Source organism: Lepisma saccharinum, chromosome 7 (assembly GCF_977018435.1).
Source record: "Lepisma saccharinum chromosome 7, izLepSacc3.1, whole genome shotgun sequence".
In the NCBI taxonomy this organism is placed as follows: domain Eukaryota; kingdom Metazoa; phylum Arthropoda; class Insecta; order Zygentoma; family Lepismatidae; genus Lepisma; species Lepisma saccharinum.
This window is the reverse complement of record NC_139235.1, coordinates 10717493-10735187: the sequence shown is the minus strand read 5'-3', so window position 1 is coordinate 10735187 and position 17695 is coordinate 10717493. Positions and strand designations below refer to the sequence as shown.

Genomic DNA, 17695 nt, shown 5'->3' with positions numbered 1-17695 from the left:
ATAACTTTGTGGTATTGTTAACTCTGCAACAATTAAAGTTAGGTGAAAACAAATGTCACAGTTGTCTTCCTGGTGAAATTCTAGCCCATTTTGATATGTCGCACGACCCCCTTCTTCCCATTTAAATTTCTGAAGTTGAATTCAAGATGGCGGACATCAAGATGGCTGCCGACCATGCGGGTGACGTCAATGTGGTTCCCCCTTGGCCAGGCAACGATTGGTCATCGCCATTTTCACGTTCAATGCCGCAGTGGTCTTGTACTGGGGGTGTTAAGTGACTTATTGAGCCATAACTTTGTGGTATTGTTAACTCTGCAACAATTAAAGTTAGGTGAAAACAAATGTCACAGTTGTTTTCCTGGTGAAATTCTAGTCCATTTTGATATGTCGCACGACCCCCTTCTTCCCATTTAAATTTCTGAAGTTGAATTCAAGATGGCGGACATCAAGATGGCTGCCGACCATGCGGGTGACGTCAATGTGGTTCCCCCTTGGCCAGGCAACGATTGGTCATCGCCATTTTCACGTTCAATGCCGCAGTGGCCTTGTACTGGGGGTGTTAAGTGACTTATTGAGCCATAACTTTGTGGTATTGTTAACTCTGCAACAATTAAAGTTAGGTGAAAACAAATGTCACAGTTGTTTTCCTGGTGAAATTCTAGCCCATTTTGATATGTCGCACGACCCCCTTCTTCCCATTTAAATTTCTGAAGTTGAATTCAAGATGGCGGACATCAAGATGGCTGCCGACCATGCGGGTGACGTCAATGTGGTTTTCCCTTGGCCTGATAACGATTGGTCATCGCCATTTTCACGTTCCATGCCGCAGTGGTCTTGTACTGGGGGTGTTAAGTGACTTATTGAGCCATAACTTTGTGGTATTGTTAACTCTGCAACAATTAAAGTTAGGTGAAAACAAATGTCACAGTTGTTTTCCTGGTGAAATTCTAGTCCATTTTGATATGTCGCACGACCCCCTTCTTCCCATTTAAATTTTTGAAGTTGAATTCAAGATGGCGGACATCAAGATGGCTGCCGACCATGCGGGTGACGTCAATGTGGTTCCCTCTTGGCCAGTCAACGATTGGTCATCGCCATTTTCACGTCCCATGCCGCAGTGGCGTTGTACTGGGGGTGTTAAGTGACTTATTGAGCCACCCTGTACATTATATTATGTGTTGCTTACCTTTGGAATTTTGAGTTCTTTCATTTCTATTTTGTTATCTGTTCAGTGTGTCACAGACAACTAGTATCAGAAGGACGAAGTGGATAGACTAAATTGCAGATGCCAACTTAGTAACTAGATTTGCAAATATTTGACATGTAAGCTGATACAAAATTCGTAATGACCACTTCCACTTGAATTCTGTTTTCTTTCTACCAGTTTTCGTGTCGTTTGTTTACTTCCTGTTAGGTTAAAGAACGTGTTTTCTCGTTTTCTTTTACGGTACATAATGTGGCTGATTGTAGCTATGTCATTTTTCACAGAATATGAGTGTTCCTGGCAACCCTGGAACGCATCGCTTCAGGACGGGATATGACGTCACAAATGCAATCAAATGTTGTGTGTGGTTGCCAGCATTCAGGCGGCAAAACGGGCTTTTTTGAACGACTGTGGCGCCGAAATGATGCACCAACGAGAAAAATGTTACTGAGAAATGTTGTTTGTTTTGATGTCTTCTATACGTTTCCGTGGTCCGTGGGCGCCATTAAAATGACACCCTGTACATACACATAATTATATTCCTTTTCAAGTACACGTACTTCCACGTTAACTTCTTTTCATCTCTAATCTCTATTTCTCTCTCTCTCTCTCTCTCTCTCTCTCTCTCTCTCTCTCTCTCTCTCTCTGTCTCTCTCTTCCCTTCTCTTTCTCTTTTTCTTTTAACTCTGTTCCTTGTTCTCTCTGTTTTCGCCTTTCTCTGTCTTTTTCTTAACATCTTTCTCTATATCTTTTCATCTATCTCTCTGATTCTTTCTTTTCCTCTCTTTCTTCTCTCTCTGTTTATCTTTTCATCTTTCTCTGCATCTTTCTTTTCATCTCTTTCTTCTCTCTCTGTTTATCTTTTCATCTTTATCTGCAGCTTCCTTTTCCTCTTTTTCTCTGTCTATCTTTTCATCTTTCTCTGCATCTTTTTTCCTCTCTTTCTTCTCTCTCTGATTATATTTTCATCTTTCTTTTCCTCTTTTTCTTCTCTCTCTGTTTATCTTTTCATCTTTCTTTTCCTCTCTTTCTGTTTATCTTTTCATCTTTCTTTTCCTCTTTTTCTTCTCTCTCTGTTTATCTTTTCCTCTTTTTATTCTCTCTCTGTTTATCTTTTCATCTTTCTTTTCCTCTCTTTCTTCTCTCTGTTTATCTTTCTCTGCATCTTTCTTGTCCTCTTTTTCTTCTCTCTCTGTTTATCTTTTTATCTTTATTTTCCTCTCTTTCTTCTCTTCCTGTTTATCTTTCTCTGCATCTTTCTTGTCCTCTTTTTATCTGTGTCTATCTTTTCATCTTTCTCTGCATCTTTCTTTTCCTCTCTTTCTTCTTTCTGTTTATCTTTTCATTTTTCTCTTCAGGGAAATACACGCCATTTGTTGAGTCATCTCTAAATATACAGGGTGTCATTTTAATGGCGCCCACGGACCACGGAAACGTATAGAGGACATCAAAACAAACAACTTTTCTCAGTAACATTTTTCTCTTTGGTGCGTCGTTTCGGCGCTACAGTCGTTCAAAAAAGCCCGTTTTGCCGCCTGAATGCTGGCAACCACATACAACATTTGATTGCATTTGTGACGCCATATCCCGTCGTGAAGCGATGCGTTCCAGGGTTGCCAGGAACACGCATACTCTGTGAAAAATGGCATAGCTACAATGAGCCACATTATGTACCGTAACACAAAACGAGAAAATACGTTCTGTAACCTAACCGGAAGTAAACAAACGATACGAAAAATAGTAGAAAGAAAATAGAATTCAAGTGAAAGTGGTCATATCGAATTTTGTCTCAGCTTACATGTCAAATATTTGCAAATCTTGTTACCAAGTTGGCATCTACAATTTAGTCTATCCACTTCGTCCTTCTGATACTAGTTGTCTGTGACACACTGAACAGATGACAAAATAGAAATGATTGGTTGATTTGGTGTTTTAAGTCCACTTTGTGCACAGTAAGGCTAATCGGGACTGGACCTACAGTTTAAAGTGGGATCCGAAGCACTATGTGCCTCCACCGGATATCGAACCCGGGACCACTTAAAATAGAAATGAAAGAACTCAAAATTCCAAAGGTAAGCAACAGATAATATAATGTATATTCACAGCATTATGAGGCAAGTGGTAAAAATGGTTGAAAATACAGGGATATAAGTAGTAGTAATACAAGCTCTATGACGACTATGTGTTTATCTATGCACCGGATACACATGTAATAGTTTGCAAATGTGAACAGGGCAGTATATTCGCTACTGATTCATCATTAGATTGTTACTGCGGTTGTACTTGTTTTAGCCGTAATGTAACAACGTGAACCTCGGATACTTCCGTTATCAGCACAAAAGTACCATAAGGCATCTGGACACAAACCTGTAGATATCAACCTTGCAACGAGATTTGCAAATATTTGACATGTAGTTGGGCGTAAACAGCCACGTGTAAGCTGTAAGTCCAATAAAATTTATTGTTGTTGATATTTTAGATGTAGTCTGAGACAAAAGCCGACATTGTCATTTCATTTTGAATACGTTTTTTACCATTTCTCTTATCGGTGGTTCACTTCCCCCTTCCCCTGAGATGACTGATGATCTTCTGCCTGGTAGGCTATGATGTTCGGTCTGCTGGACGCGTTTCTCGCTTCGTTTTATAGGTAATAATGTGGTTGGTAGTTTGTCATTTTTCACACAATTTGTGTGTTCCTTGCAACTCTGCCGTGCGCTGTTTCGCCGCAGGATATGACGTCACAGGTACGATCATATGTTGGGTTGGCTTGCCAGCATCCAGGCGGCAAAACGGTCTTTTTTGAACGGCTGTAGCGTCGAATCGACGCACCAACGAGGAAAATGTTACTGAGAAAAGTTGTTTGTTTTGATGTCCTCTATACGAATCTGCGGTCCGTGGGCGCCATTAAAATGACACCCTGTGTATATATTTTTTTTTAAATACAAACATGTTCTCTCACCTCTAACATAATATCCGAGATATTTACGTTCTCAAGTTCCATGTGCTGGAGATTCTTGTGAGCCAGGAATATCTTCATGTGGTTGTAGTACGGATATCTCATTATTGAAAGAATCGTCATTGTGTTCAGGAACGTCTCTGATGTTTCATTGTCTGCATTGGGGTACAGTCTGCAAGAGAAAGCGTCAATATTTACAGAGTTTAACAAACGAACGTGCACAAGTAAATTTTAAAATTTATTTTTTATTAGTTAGGTGTAGCAATATCTGCAATATCATATCAAGAAACATATATCGTAAGTATTGTCACTACTTTCTTCAGCTACATTCTTGCAATATTCTACCTGAAAGACTAAGCTAGCATTCGAAACAAAATTTAGGGCAGGAACAAAATACAATATCTGTAGTTACACACAAATGGACGCAGCAAATGGTTTCAAACACACGCATGGCTCATTTGAATTAACAGCTTTTAAGCCATGCTCTGGATGCATCCCATATATACAATTTTTAGACCTTGTTGCGTCTGTAAGCGAATGTTAAGCACATTTAATGCAGCTTTGGCGCAACAGTTGCATACTCTGGATTCATTCAATATTAGTGGCACACACACACACAAGCTAATTAGATTCTTGTTAATCTCAAAGTGGATGATTGATACCGGGATTCGGGACAAAATTTCAGGAATGGATTCTTCATGTGCAGAGAAGGGGGAAATATTATTCAACACGGCTTCGGAAATACATATTTTTTTATCAATAAGGCCTGCAAGTATGATCGTATGTGCGTATATTAGCTGGAACAAAATCCGAGTCATAATGTTAAATAATGTGACAATGTGTGACCTCTCACGTGAAACGGAATATAGCGACTCTTGTGGATGATCGAGCAACTCTCCATGTGCGAATTGTAGAGGCCTGTCACGCTACTCCACTGCGTCTTGGTATACATTGTTATCATGGACGTCCGCAGAATGTTTTTCAGGGAGGGGAAAGCATTTTTTTCCCAAAGGGAAGCAATGAAGCCATATTTCTCCCGATAGTAGCGATCCCCTCAAGAAACACTCAGTTTGAATGTATCATGTTCCGGCAAAGGTCCTTATTGTTTTAGGCTGACATTCATTATCCGGGAAGGGACGGGCCACACCCCTATCCGGACGTTCATGACTGATCATAATATCGTCTTATTAGTCAGAAATTATGTATTTTCAACCTCATGTTCATGCAACCTTTCCTTTTCTATACTTGGGAATTAATTTCTACAGTTTTGCCCCGTATTTTCGTTACACCCTCATATATATAATATAGGATGCATCCAGCCAGAGTCTCAACTGTTATGCGTCGTCTCCTTGTAATCAAGGTCTCTCGGGTTCGATACCCTATGGAGGCAAAAGTGGTTCGGATCCAACGATAAACTGTAGGTCCAGTCCCGATTAGCCTTTCTGTGCATAAAGTGAACTTGAAACAACAAATCATTCAATCCATCAACTGTTATGCTTGAGCTACACTGAGCGTATTTAACATTCATTCGCTTTGAGATGTAACAATACTAAAATAAATTGTGAATATGTAGTATACCATAAATATTGGTTGCATCCAGTGCACGCAGTTGTTGCGCCAGAGCTGCACTAAATGTGTTTAGCATTCGCTTACAGCTGTAGCAAGGACTCAAAAAATTGTATGTACTGGATGCATCCAGAGCATGGCTTAAAAGCGATTAGATCAAGTGAGTCATGCGTGTGTTTGAACTCATTTCAGGTGTCTGTGTGCGTGTGTATATCCAATGCTTGTGTACATACATACACAATCTATTTAGAGTCCTTGCCCAGTTGAACGTAATTAAGTAGAATAATTAGGTTACTGGTGCAACGTGCCTGCTCAGAACCTTCCTTGCTTTTGACGCCTGCACTTTGTTGACGCCGCACACGGTGACTGCGGGGAAGGGAACCTTCCACAAGGGGTCGTTGGGGTTCTCCACCACGGTGCTCGTAGGGCTGCTACGGAACTTCACCCACACCTCCCACATGATGACGGAGGCGCACGTAATGGCCCACGCACAAATGAACGACCACACTACTCTGAAAAGAGAGAGTCATGCTCTAAAGCAGTGGTTTCCAACTTCAAAAGGTCCGAGGGCCAAAATTATATCCAGCAGTTGATTGGCGGGCCGCATTTTTTTGGGGGTGGCAGATTAAAAATTACAAAAATTGTAAGTACTGAACTGAAAATGTAGTAGCTACTTTCGCATGACCTAAATTTCTAAAATGAGGCAATAAAAACAATGGAATCACAAATCAAAATTGTATAATTAGAATTTATTACACAAAAATCCAATACTTATGGATGAATTGAAAGAAATGAAAAACACACCATACAAATAAGAATCCTTCATAGTAAGTGTTCAATGTGAAAACTGAGGCCGATCTGCTTCTTTTATTAAAGTTGGAATGTCCACTTCAATTTCTGTATTTGAAAGTCTCAGAAGGTGAAGCAGTGAAGAATCTGCCAGTCGGCTTCTGTAGCGGTTCTTGATGAACTTCATTGAAGAAAAAACACTTTCACACGTGTATGTCCTGCCGAACATCGATGTCATTCTTTGCCCAAAACCACGAAGGATTGGATAGCGTTCCTTTGAAAGGTATTTGAAAAACTCTGGCCCCTTTTCTTGCCTAGTTTGAAGGAACACATACGAGGGACATTCCGAAAGTAAGTTTCGTCATTTTTTTTTCACAGGGAAGCTGTATTACAAAGTGAAAAAACACATTGCCATAACAAAAGACAATCTTTCCTGAATTCACAATGGGAAAAGCGAGAGCAGAGGAGCGATTGCGATTGCGCAAAGTGCCGAACAATAGAGATAAGCAGCAGACCGACGTGACGTACCCGAGCTCATTCGAGTGCAAACCAGTATGGCAGAAACGTGCTCAAAAATGGAAGTGCGTGCTGTCGTACGCTATGAATGGGCTTTTGTCAACCTTCCAGTCTTGTGGTCAGGCGTGAACACTTGACGCGGTACGAGCGCGAGAGCAATGACTTCCTCTTCAGGTTTTGTTCTTGGACGACAACGCAAGACTCCACACAGCCTACAGCCCCGATCTTGCCCCATCAGACGTCCACCTTTTTCCTGCGTTACTTCGGAAGCAACGAAGAGGTGCAACAGGCTATGAAGAACTTCCTTAAATTCGCTAGGCACAGATTTTTATCAGGAGGGTATCTTGAAATTGATTTCACGTAACAATAAATGTATCAACGTCGGTGGCGACTATGTGGAAAAATAGCCAAAATATTGTATTTTGTTATGACATTGTATTCTTCTGTTTGTAATAAAGCTTCCCTGTGAGAAAAAATGAAGAAACTTACTTTCGGAACGTCCCTCGTACATCGCCTTTCAAATCACACAATTCAAGTTGGAGAGAAGCTTATTGTTCTTCGATGTTAACGCCAAGAGCAAATAGCTGGATGCTGATTTTAAGTTCTCCAAAATCTTTAAATCTGGAGTCACACTCATCCATTATTCCTTTAATATTTTCACTGAATTCAGAAAAGCCCAGTGTTTCTTCATCTCCTGGTAGCCACCGACAGCTTGGAAAATGGACCAGGTTATTCCTCTCCAAAGTAACGTTGAAAATATTCAGTTTATTACGAAACCCATTTATGTTTCCCATTAAATCTGACACCAGCTGGTTTCATCCCTGCAGATTCAAGTTCAGTTCGTTCAGATGATCTGTGATATCTGTTAGAAACGCCGGTTGTTTAAGGAAATTCATAAATAGAACGTATTTTAATAAAAATCCATAAAATTAATGTATTTTGCAAACTGGCTTCGCGGGCCGCAAAGAAAGACATCGCGGGCCGCCAGTTGGAAACCCCTGCTCTAAAGGATGCTAATGAATGTACCAAGGGCTGTATTCATTGACATATACCGGGTGTCCGGCACCGGAGAGCAGTGATTTATCCACACCCACCCCAATAAACCCACCACCTAATTTATTTTAGAAAGGTAAAAGTTATGACCCTTTTATTTCTAAATTAACCCTTACGCTACCCTAAATTCAAACCTACATTCCCCTAGATTGAAAAATTCTGAATAAACCCCTACCAGAGAATGGAACAAATATTAAAACCAGTGTTTTGAAGTAACAATTACTTTATTTAAGGAATTTTAACAAAGTAGTTACTTTTAAAAGTACCTGCAACTGTAACAGTAGAAGTAAAGTTATAAACAGTTATAATTACTTTAACTTGAAAATTTGCAACGTGGGGACTAAAAATGGTCACTCTATTTCCAACTATGTGTCTTTTCTGGCTGCTAAGGTGAAAGGATTCTCGTGGAATCGCCTAACGCAAGGAAGCTAAGCTTCGTTGCATTATAAAATTAGAACATCCACGCTTTATTGCAATTCAACATGTCTAATCTCAGACATCCTCTTCCATCCCACGTACGGTTTACTATTTTGTACCACGGGTAAAATAAATTAAACAAATGTAAGATTCCGATATTTTTGGTACCCACACCCTGTATTTTAACACCTTCTCCTTTGAACTACAGCACATGGAACCCCAGCATGGGGCGTGGCAAAAGTTTCTCTTTAGGATGATTTCACTTCACACCAAAGTGACAAGCAACACGAGGCATATGTCGCTTCAGAATGAACCAATCAACAGCAACGTTGTAAACGCTTGACACGCTCCGCAAGTCTGAATTCAATTGGTCGATCCTCAGGTGACGCGTGACGTGTCACAGGCAGTGGTGTGCGTCTACGCGTAAGCAACGATAATCTACATTCTACACGTAGACTATTTTATACACTATATGACGTAATCTATGTAAACAACATGGCGAAATGTGATAACTTAGCAAAGGGCGCTGTGGAAGTAAAACAAAATTATACTGCGTATCAGTTGGTAACGTGTGAGAAGAACCTTTCATAGTCTTCCTTGCAAATTCGAACAATTTCTCACCTAGGAGAAAACTTAACATAGGAAGTATTCTAGTGTTTTATGATAAAAAGACTACTTTTGCCTCACGACTGCCATCTGTTGTTTCTTTTGCATACTATTTGTCTTCTTTCATAGTTGATGATAGAAGAGAAGAGACATTTTGTTGTAAATAGAATTCTTGTCAGTTCATTAGGAATCAATACAGTTGAAAATGTCAATTTCCTTTCCTAAAAGCCTTGAAAATTAATTTTAGTGTACTTTAGATTGTCTACGTAGTCTATGTAAACTACAACCCAATGTAATCTATGCGTCGATTACGTGTAGACAACACATATAAACGTAAACTTATAGTATACGGCACATCACTGGTCACAGACACATGGCATATCCTATGGCCGTGTCCGAAAGCTGTGAAGCGAACATACTTCGATTGATTGATTTGCCACTTTTGGCTAATCGCGAAGATGAGAATAAGTGATGATATGATGCAGTTGATGAATGGACACCTTAAACAACACGAATGCCCAGGTCGGGATTGGAACACGGGACTCTTGGCAACATACTTCGGGAATGGTCTCCCAGTTCATTTTTGACGTGTCTTCCCGTTTCGCCCAGTACCGAAAAACTTGTTTTATTGACCCAAGTGATAACACGCGGCAGAACGGAAATACCGTTTCGCCCAGAGGGAATTTTTAAAAGATGGTTTGAATGTGAAGGGAAATGTGAAAGTAAAAAGCCAAATAATCAGGTGTAGCTTCCAAAGGAGAGCCTTGTCGCATTGTTTAATGCATTAATAACAGAAATGCAGATACTTGTACGTACATAAAAATACACAGTAGGTTAGGTTAGGCAAACACAATAGTTGCGCGACATCCTTCGTTGCATTTCCTGTACGATTTGTTAGAAGATCGCGAGTGAATTCGTTATATATGGCTCTACAGGATTGGGACTTTTTACTTTGACATTTCCCTCTGGGCGAAACGGTACTTCCGTTCTGGCACGGGTTATCACTTGGACCAATAAAACAAGTTCTTTGGTACTGGGCGAAAGGGGAATGTGCGAAACGAGCATCACTCATTTTTGAACCTTGGATTGGAGCGAAAATCTTTCGAATTACACTTCGATTTCAGCACCTAATACAATCAGTAACTAAAACTAAGAACTCATTGTTTTTCCCGCGTTATAATCACTTATTTTTCACTATTTAAATAACATAGCATTTTAAAAAGTTCATACACTTACATTTCCACACAACAGAAGAACTTAAACCAACACATGGCTGATTTTCGATTTCCATGATTTCAAACAAGTGAACAACAAGCGCACGAGTCTAGTAAACAAGCGTGCATTGACGCTTACAGCATGCTGCGGGCTCGATTGCTCATTAATTGACGCTTTCAGACTGCATTAGTTGACGTCACTTCCGACAAGACCATACTCCATGCCGGCTTTTTTAACCTTGCGGACACAGCCTATAACTCATAGTTATGAGTAACAAGAAGATACTTACCTTTCGCAAGTAGTCCTTCCCGTAGCAGCGATGAAACTGAGGCCGTGAAGAGAGGTCGACATGCAGTACTCCCTAATGACATCCCAGCAGAGAGAAAACCTGGACTCTCCATTACTGTGTGTTGCACTGGTCTTCCTTCCCATGCTGCTGCATGTAGGGACCTTCATTACGAGCTGCTGATTCGATGGTTCGCACCTGTAATGACGAAAGTCGTGTAATCTGCGAGGAATGTTATTTATATATCTATCCGCGTTCGGCTAGTCAGACATTTTGAATTCTTTAAGTGTGAGTTTCTGCTTTAAGGTGAAGAGTAACAATTTCGCACCAGGTGTAAGCTCGACACGATGTTTTAAAACATGATAAATAAGAACTTTCAGATCCCATTCACTTCTTATAGAGAAGAAAACGCAACAACTTCAAGTTATGACTAATCAAATGGGAGTTTTCAACTATCTTCTGTGACAAATCAAATCTTCAACGTGCCCTCTTTCCGTTCATGTGTTTTTCTACGCCGTCAGGAGTTTGGTATTCCAAAGAGAAAGAGTAATATAATACTCCCATAGGCGTAAGATTTCCCCAATTCGAACGACTATCCAGCGCACAGACATCTTTCTCCAGATCGACGCAGGGAAGGTCGGTGGAGGAGAAGCGGGTCCTCACGCTTGGCTGGACAGAATCTGTTCCTCGTGCCCTTAAAGTCCACTTTATGTGCAGGTTAATCAGGACTGGACCTACAAATGAATGTGGTATCTGAACAACCGGTACGCCATCGGAAGGCCAGTTCAAGTCAACTTGCAGCTCTTGTGTGTTTAATGTTCGGCATTTCGGACGACTTGAAGTTGTCTTGCAAGATGGTGGCACTCATAGAGATATGAAGTATCGTTTGAGTAGAACAGTAATTTATACACACTCTGTCTCGAGGATCTGTGGAGCAAGGACGCGCGTAACGACAGATAAGGGTAGAAAGCGAGAGGGCGGAACAAAGCAGTACGCGCTTCTGCAAACGGCTGGTAGATGCAGTCGCGTTTCCCCCTCCATACACTCACTTCCCCTCTCACGCGTTTATTAGTCGAGCCCTCTCGATTCACTATTTGCGCAGAGGACTTGCTTGCTCCAGAGATTCCCGAGACGAAGTATAGAACACATTCGAAAAGAACACTCTTCTAATAAAAAAATAGGTAATTTATACTTTGCTGGTGTGAGGTACAGTGGGGTACACAAGTATTGCTCGACAAATTGTCCATGAATGTTTTCATTAATTTTTCACTTGCGTAAAGCACGTTTGCAGCAATGCCATCTTGTGGTTGATACAGCTTTTCGGGCTCGTCACAAAGATCCTGAAATGCTTTTTCTGCAAGGAAGATGGCTTGACGTGTTGAAAGTTTGATGCAATCATTGAATTTACAGTACAAATCAGGCGAATGTTTCCTTTTATCCACTCTTTCAAGACAAGTATAAAGGATGTCCTATTACGTAATGAAAAGAAGATCCTTTCAATTCCAGTTGCACATGTATTCCACGCTAAGAAAAGTTATACACTTACGAAGCTCATTCTCTCCAGCATAAATCATAAGAAACATGAGCAGTCCATTTGCAGTGATTTGAGAGTCATTGCGATACTGTGCTGATCGCAGGCCCAACTGCTGGCTGACCTACTTTTTGCTACATAGCTCTATCTCTCCATCAATCGTCTTCAGGGGTGGTTGGCTAGATGAGTGGCAACAACCTCAGTTCCGAAGTAAAAGCTGTAGTGGTAACATCGCTTTCCCGTTACAACTTTGCCAAGCGTACGTCTGCTGTTTTTATTAGCTTGTCTGTACAGTATTTGAGTATTTTTGTACTAACTTTCCGTGCTTTGTGTACTATTGCACAACCTTAATCCAGTAACGGCGCTGGTCAACTCCCCCCTCCCCCCCCGTTTTACAGTACGTTTCTCAACGTGCTGTGTATCCGACGCTCATTTGTTTCGTCCCGCCAGCAACGTTCGGGTCCCTTGTGACACGAAAATGCCCGATGTTAGTCGAAGAGAATGCGAACAGTATATTTAGTCTGGAAGGAATTAATTTTTACGTATGCTCGTGCAAAGGTTGTGGACAACCATTTCACTTGTACTGGATCTTTCGTCTGCTCTCAAAAAAATTATTTGATGGATTCTGAATTAATGAATGCTAAGTATATATTTCCACAATCCCGTAAGCTCTAGTGTTTCACTAAGTGAAAATTATTTTGATTGAACTCAGAATATGCAGAAACTGCATGAGTATGAAAGTGAATCGGAGTGATATGTCCATAACGTTCAAATTTGATTTTATTAATGTGAATTCATGTTAACATAACATATTCATATTGAGCAGCTTCATGGGAATAGCAAATTTTTCTCTCTCCAAAGTAGCCTATTTTTTCCCCGTGATTTTCAATTCTCAAAACACCTACAGTTTAGCCATAATGCTTCTTGTTTCCACCTGTTCATGGTATTAAGTTTTATCGTTTGGCAATCCATCTAATACTGTCTTAAGCCGGATGATATTAATGGCATATTTCCTCTCAAAGTGAGATATAACTTGGTTATCTGGTTTGCCGAACACGCCTATTTATAAGAAAGAATAATCGTGTTGTATTTTTATTAACAATTTTGTGTAATTTACACGACATGGATATTAATGTTTAGACATTTGAATTCAGCGGGAAAAATGGATCTTTAATCTGATTGATTGAATTGATTTATTTTACTTCGCGTTTCTGCCAGTTTTGGCTAATTGCGAAGATGAGGATGAAAGGTGATGTGATGAGATGAAGGAAAGAACAATCACAAGTATGTATGAACGGCCCACAACACAAGTCTCATGCAGGATTATACTGTCCACGTGTTATTTATTTTCTATTTTAGGTTATGAATACTACATTTTTCATTTGGCATTTTTGAGTATGAAATGTACGTATGTGTGTGTATATATATATATATATATATATATATATATATATATATATTCCATTTTTAAGACTGAGGCTTTGTTTCCGAGATAGGAGCCTCGCAAAAGGTGACAAAGTGAACGTCACACCTAACTGGGACTAATACTATCACTGATAGAGAGGCGGTTCCAAGGGAATCATAAAGGAATCGTATGTGCTCAGTCCGGAAGTCACTATGAAAAGTTCACTGTACGCATGCGCAATGGAGTCCTCAAAGGAATTGGGGATTTCCAGCAAGAACAATGCATGGAAAGGGTATGTAACGCAGCACGAAGGACCGTGACAATGAGAAATGCGTTAAAGACAACACATCCCGACCTCAAACATAAAAACATGAAATCGGAACACAAAATCCGAAAAGTTGAGCACGGTTGCATACCAGTTACACGAGAGGAATGAACGAATCATGTCATGTGGCATACGAGAGACAAATTACTCCACCAGGAGGAGGGAAAGAAAAACACAATATCAAATGACTGCGACATTTTGTATTTTTACACGCGACAACTACATAATATCACCCCCCCACACACACACACACAACAAACAACAAATGCTACAATGTCTTAGGCACAGACAGTGCGTGTCACTGTACACCAACTGAAGATGTCACTTTCACCACATAAAGGGGGTGGGGAGCAATACCAAGAGTGTTCTCACTGGGATTTGCCGAGGGCGATAATCACAGATGGTTTTCAAAATGTCTGCCGTTCACTTCTACGCAGAGATGACACAAACGAATCAAGGATTGTCGAGTACGAGGAAACAAGCTAGGTGTATCTGCTACCGTCGCGGCGGCGACGTTGATGCGAGAAACGAGGTCCTCAACTGATGTGACAGGTGTGTCGTATTCTGGCGACCTCGGTGGCCAAGGCACAGGCTCATCCCTACCAATGAACCTATTGCGAAACACGTCATGCAGGAAATGTCGTACATTACGATCGAAATGAGCTGGTGCCCCATCGTGTTGGTACCACATTTCTTGCCGCAGTTCCAAAGGTACGGTCTCCAACAGTTCAGGCAGAACCTCACTAAGAAATGCATGATACGTGCGACCATTCAGGCGAACAGGGAGAATGTATGGTCCAATTAATTGATCATGTACTATCCCGCACCACACATTCACTGAAAACCTGTGCTGGTGATGGGCCACAAAAAGTGCATGTGGGTTGTCAAAGTCCCAAGCATGACTGTTTCTACTATTGAAGACATCCATCCTGGTGAAAATGGCTTCATCTGTCCACAATACCTTTGCCCCGAAGTGAGGGTTTGCTGCAGTTGAAAAGGGTGCATTCCTTCCTCTGACAACACTCACCAATCATTCACATGAGAGGTGTTTCGTGGCCTAGCGAGCACGCGTGTACTGGTGCCAGGATGTTCTGCGACTGCTGTTAACACATCTTCTGGAAACTGATGTGTGCGTAAACTTCGGGGTCTTCCAACTTCTTGCCGCAGTGGTAACACTGACCCTGTTTCACGCAGTCGACTGTCCACTGCCTGAAAGAAGGCGTGAGATGGTAAACGTCTTTGTGAAAAGCGTTCTCCATACAGACGCCTTTCCTCATGGCTATTACCACGTGCCTCCCCATACATGAGATGCATGTCTGCCAGCTGCTGGGTCGTATACGCAGCCATCTGTGATAGGGAGCTGGAACTGCAAAGTATCGTTTTTGTTTAACACTAGCACACTGCAGTCCACCACGTCAACTTCTTTCAATACAACATACTAGTACTCTTCAATGACAACCTAGAGCGAACTGCCGATCATATCCCAGCACCTGCAACACGACTGGGACGACTGCCGGAGAGAACCAACCCTTCGAGCTCCTCTCGCGGGTACAGAAGTCATGAAGCTCAGACAAACGTAGACTACGAGAGCCAGACTTGCCTGCGCAGCGCTTCCACAAATGGTCTCTTTTACGTCACAGTGATCGTGTGCGAACACTCTTGGTATTGCTCCCCACCCCCTTTATGTGGTGAAAGTGACATCTTCAGTTGGTGTACAGTGACACGCACTGTCTGTGCCTAAGACATTGTAGCATTTGTTGTTTGTTGTGTGTGTGTGTGTGTGGGGGGGGGGGTGATATTATGTAGTTGTCGCGTGTAAAAATACAAAATGTCGCAATCATCTGATATTGTGTTTTTCTTTTCCTCCTCCTGGTGAAGTAATGTGTCTCTCGTATGCCACATGACATGATTCGTTCATTCCTCTCGTGTAACTGGGGTATGCAACCGTGCTCAACTTTTCGGATTTTGTGTTCCGATCTCATGTTTTTATGTTTGAGGTCGGGATGTGTTGTCTTTAACGCATTTCTCATTGTCACGGTCCTTCTTGCTGCGTTACATACCCTTTCCATGCATTGTTCTTGCTGGAAATCCCCAATTCCTTTGAGGACTCCATTGCGCATGCGTGCAGTGAACTTTTCATAGTGACTTCCGGACTGAGCACGTACGATTCCTTTATGATTCCCTTGGAACCGCCTCTCTATCTGTGATAGTATTAGTCCCAGTTAGGTGTGACGTTCACTTTGTCACCTTTTGCGAGGCTCCTATCTCGGAAACAAAGCCTCAGTCGTAAAAATGGAACTCACACTTTTTGATTGTTTTCGTGAATCACCTCCCAAGCGTTGTAAACGACCTTTAGAAACACCCTGTATATATACAGGGTGTTAATTTTAACTTGACATATGAAAATAGCGGGAGTGATATGCATGTGAGGAAAATTTGGTCCAAACAAACCATGATCCTTGTCGGGGAGGAAAGTTAATGGCGTACAAATGAGCCCCCGCACAGGAACCCCCGAGTTTTGTTTCATTTTGGGATTCGCGGAGTCAAAATAAATAATAATTATGCTTGACATGGGTGCAACAACATGCGAAATAAAAAAGATATGGCCTTGTGTATGTTTGGAAACACCTAAATGTCGTGCATGGAAAAACGGTAACAGGCCCCCACGAAAATACGAAGAATGGCGTGTGTAGAGGAAAATTTCATTGCTGTCGATGGTGTCATTGAAGTACCAAAAGAAGAGTGAAGAGGAGATAGGGGGAGGGGGCAGCATGCAACGAACAAAGTGGAAATACATCTGCTGGATTAATGCAGATGGTATGGAGATGAGGGAAACACAAAAACGTATTCAGGGATGCCAGAAAAGTGTAGGAGATGGGAAGGATGAAATGCAAATACTATTACCCTCGAACCTGTGGGGTGCTTGTTTCATGGGAGTTTCCTTGCCTCTCACCTGTGGGGTGCTTGTTTCACGTGAGTCCCCTTGCCTCTCACGTGTGGGGTGCTTGTTTCAAGTGAGTCCCCTTGCTTCTCACCTGTGGGGTGCTTGTTTCACGTGAGTCCCCTTGCCTCTCACCTGTGGGGTGCTTGTTTCAAGTGAGTCCCCTTGCCTCTCACCTGTGGGGGTGGGGTGGTGCGTGGGCATACATGGCTTACCCAAGCAAATGCTCGAAATGGTGACCATGAACGTCGATGCATTTATTTATTCTTGCATGAAATGACTGTTCACAACGAAAAAGTGTGGCGGCATCAATTTGTGTGCAAGCATTTCGTATTCGTTGCATCATGTCGTTGCGCGTTGTTGGTACAGTTTGATACACCATTCCTTTAAGAAAACCCCACAAAAAGAAATCTGGCGCAGTAAGGTCTGGTGATCTAGCCGGCCAATTGACAGGACCACGTCGTCCGATCCAGCGATGATGGAACTTGCGCGTTAATACTTCCCGAGCTATGGCAGCATAATGCGCCGGACAACCATCATGCTGTTACCACATGGCCTGTCGCTGTGCAAGGCTTAGATCCTCCAGCAATATCGGTAGTTCGTCCTGCAAGAAATTGCGATACTTTCGCCCATTCAATGTACCGTCAATGAAAAACGAACCAATGAGTTTGGCACCCATGATGCCACACCATACGTTCACCGACCACGGGCGTTGATGTTCAACTTCACGCAACCAGTGTGGGTTGTCGGCACTCCAGTAGTGCATGTTGTGCCGGTTAACCTGGCCATGGTTTGTGAATGTTGCTTCGTCGGAGAACAGAACGTCCCGAAAGAATGCCGGATTTCGATGTATTTGTCCACGTGCCCATTCACAAAACACCATCC

The 17695-nt window shown here is 41.8% G+C and overlaps 1 protein-coding gene across 1 annotated transcript in view; it reads right to left on the bottom strand.

Annotated features, from left to right (window-relative positions):
• LOC145990086 (pickpocket protein 28-like) overlaps positions 1-17018 on the bottom strand; it is a 29317-nt gene extending 12299 nt beyond the window's left edge. Inside the window, exons 1-4 of the mRNA XM_083125739.1 lie at positions 16987-17018; positions 10612-10806; positions 6035-6238; positions 4164-4332 (exon numbers count right to left, since the gene is read on the bottom strand). Of these exons, the coding sequence (XP_082981865.1) occupies positions 4164-4332; positions 6035-6238; positions 10612-10806; positions 16987-17018 (600 nt within the window). The remainder of the gene's footprint in view (positions 1-4163; positions 4333-6034; positions 6239-10611; positions 10807-16986) is intronic.
• Between the last annotated feature and the right edge of the window lie 677 nt (positions 17019-17695).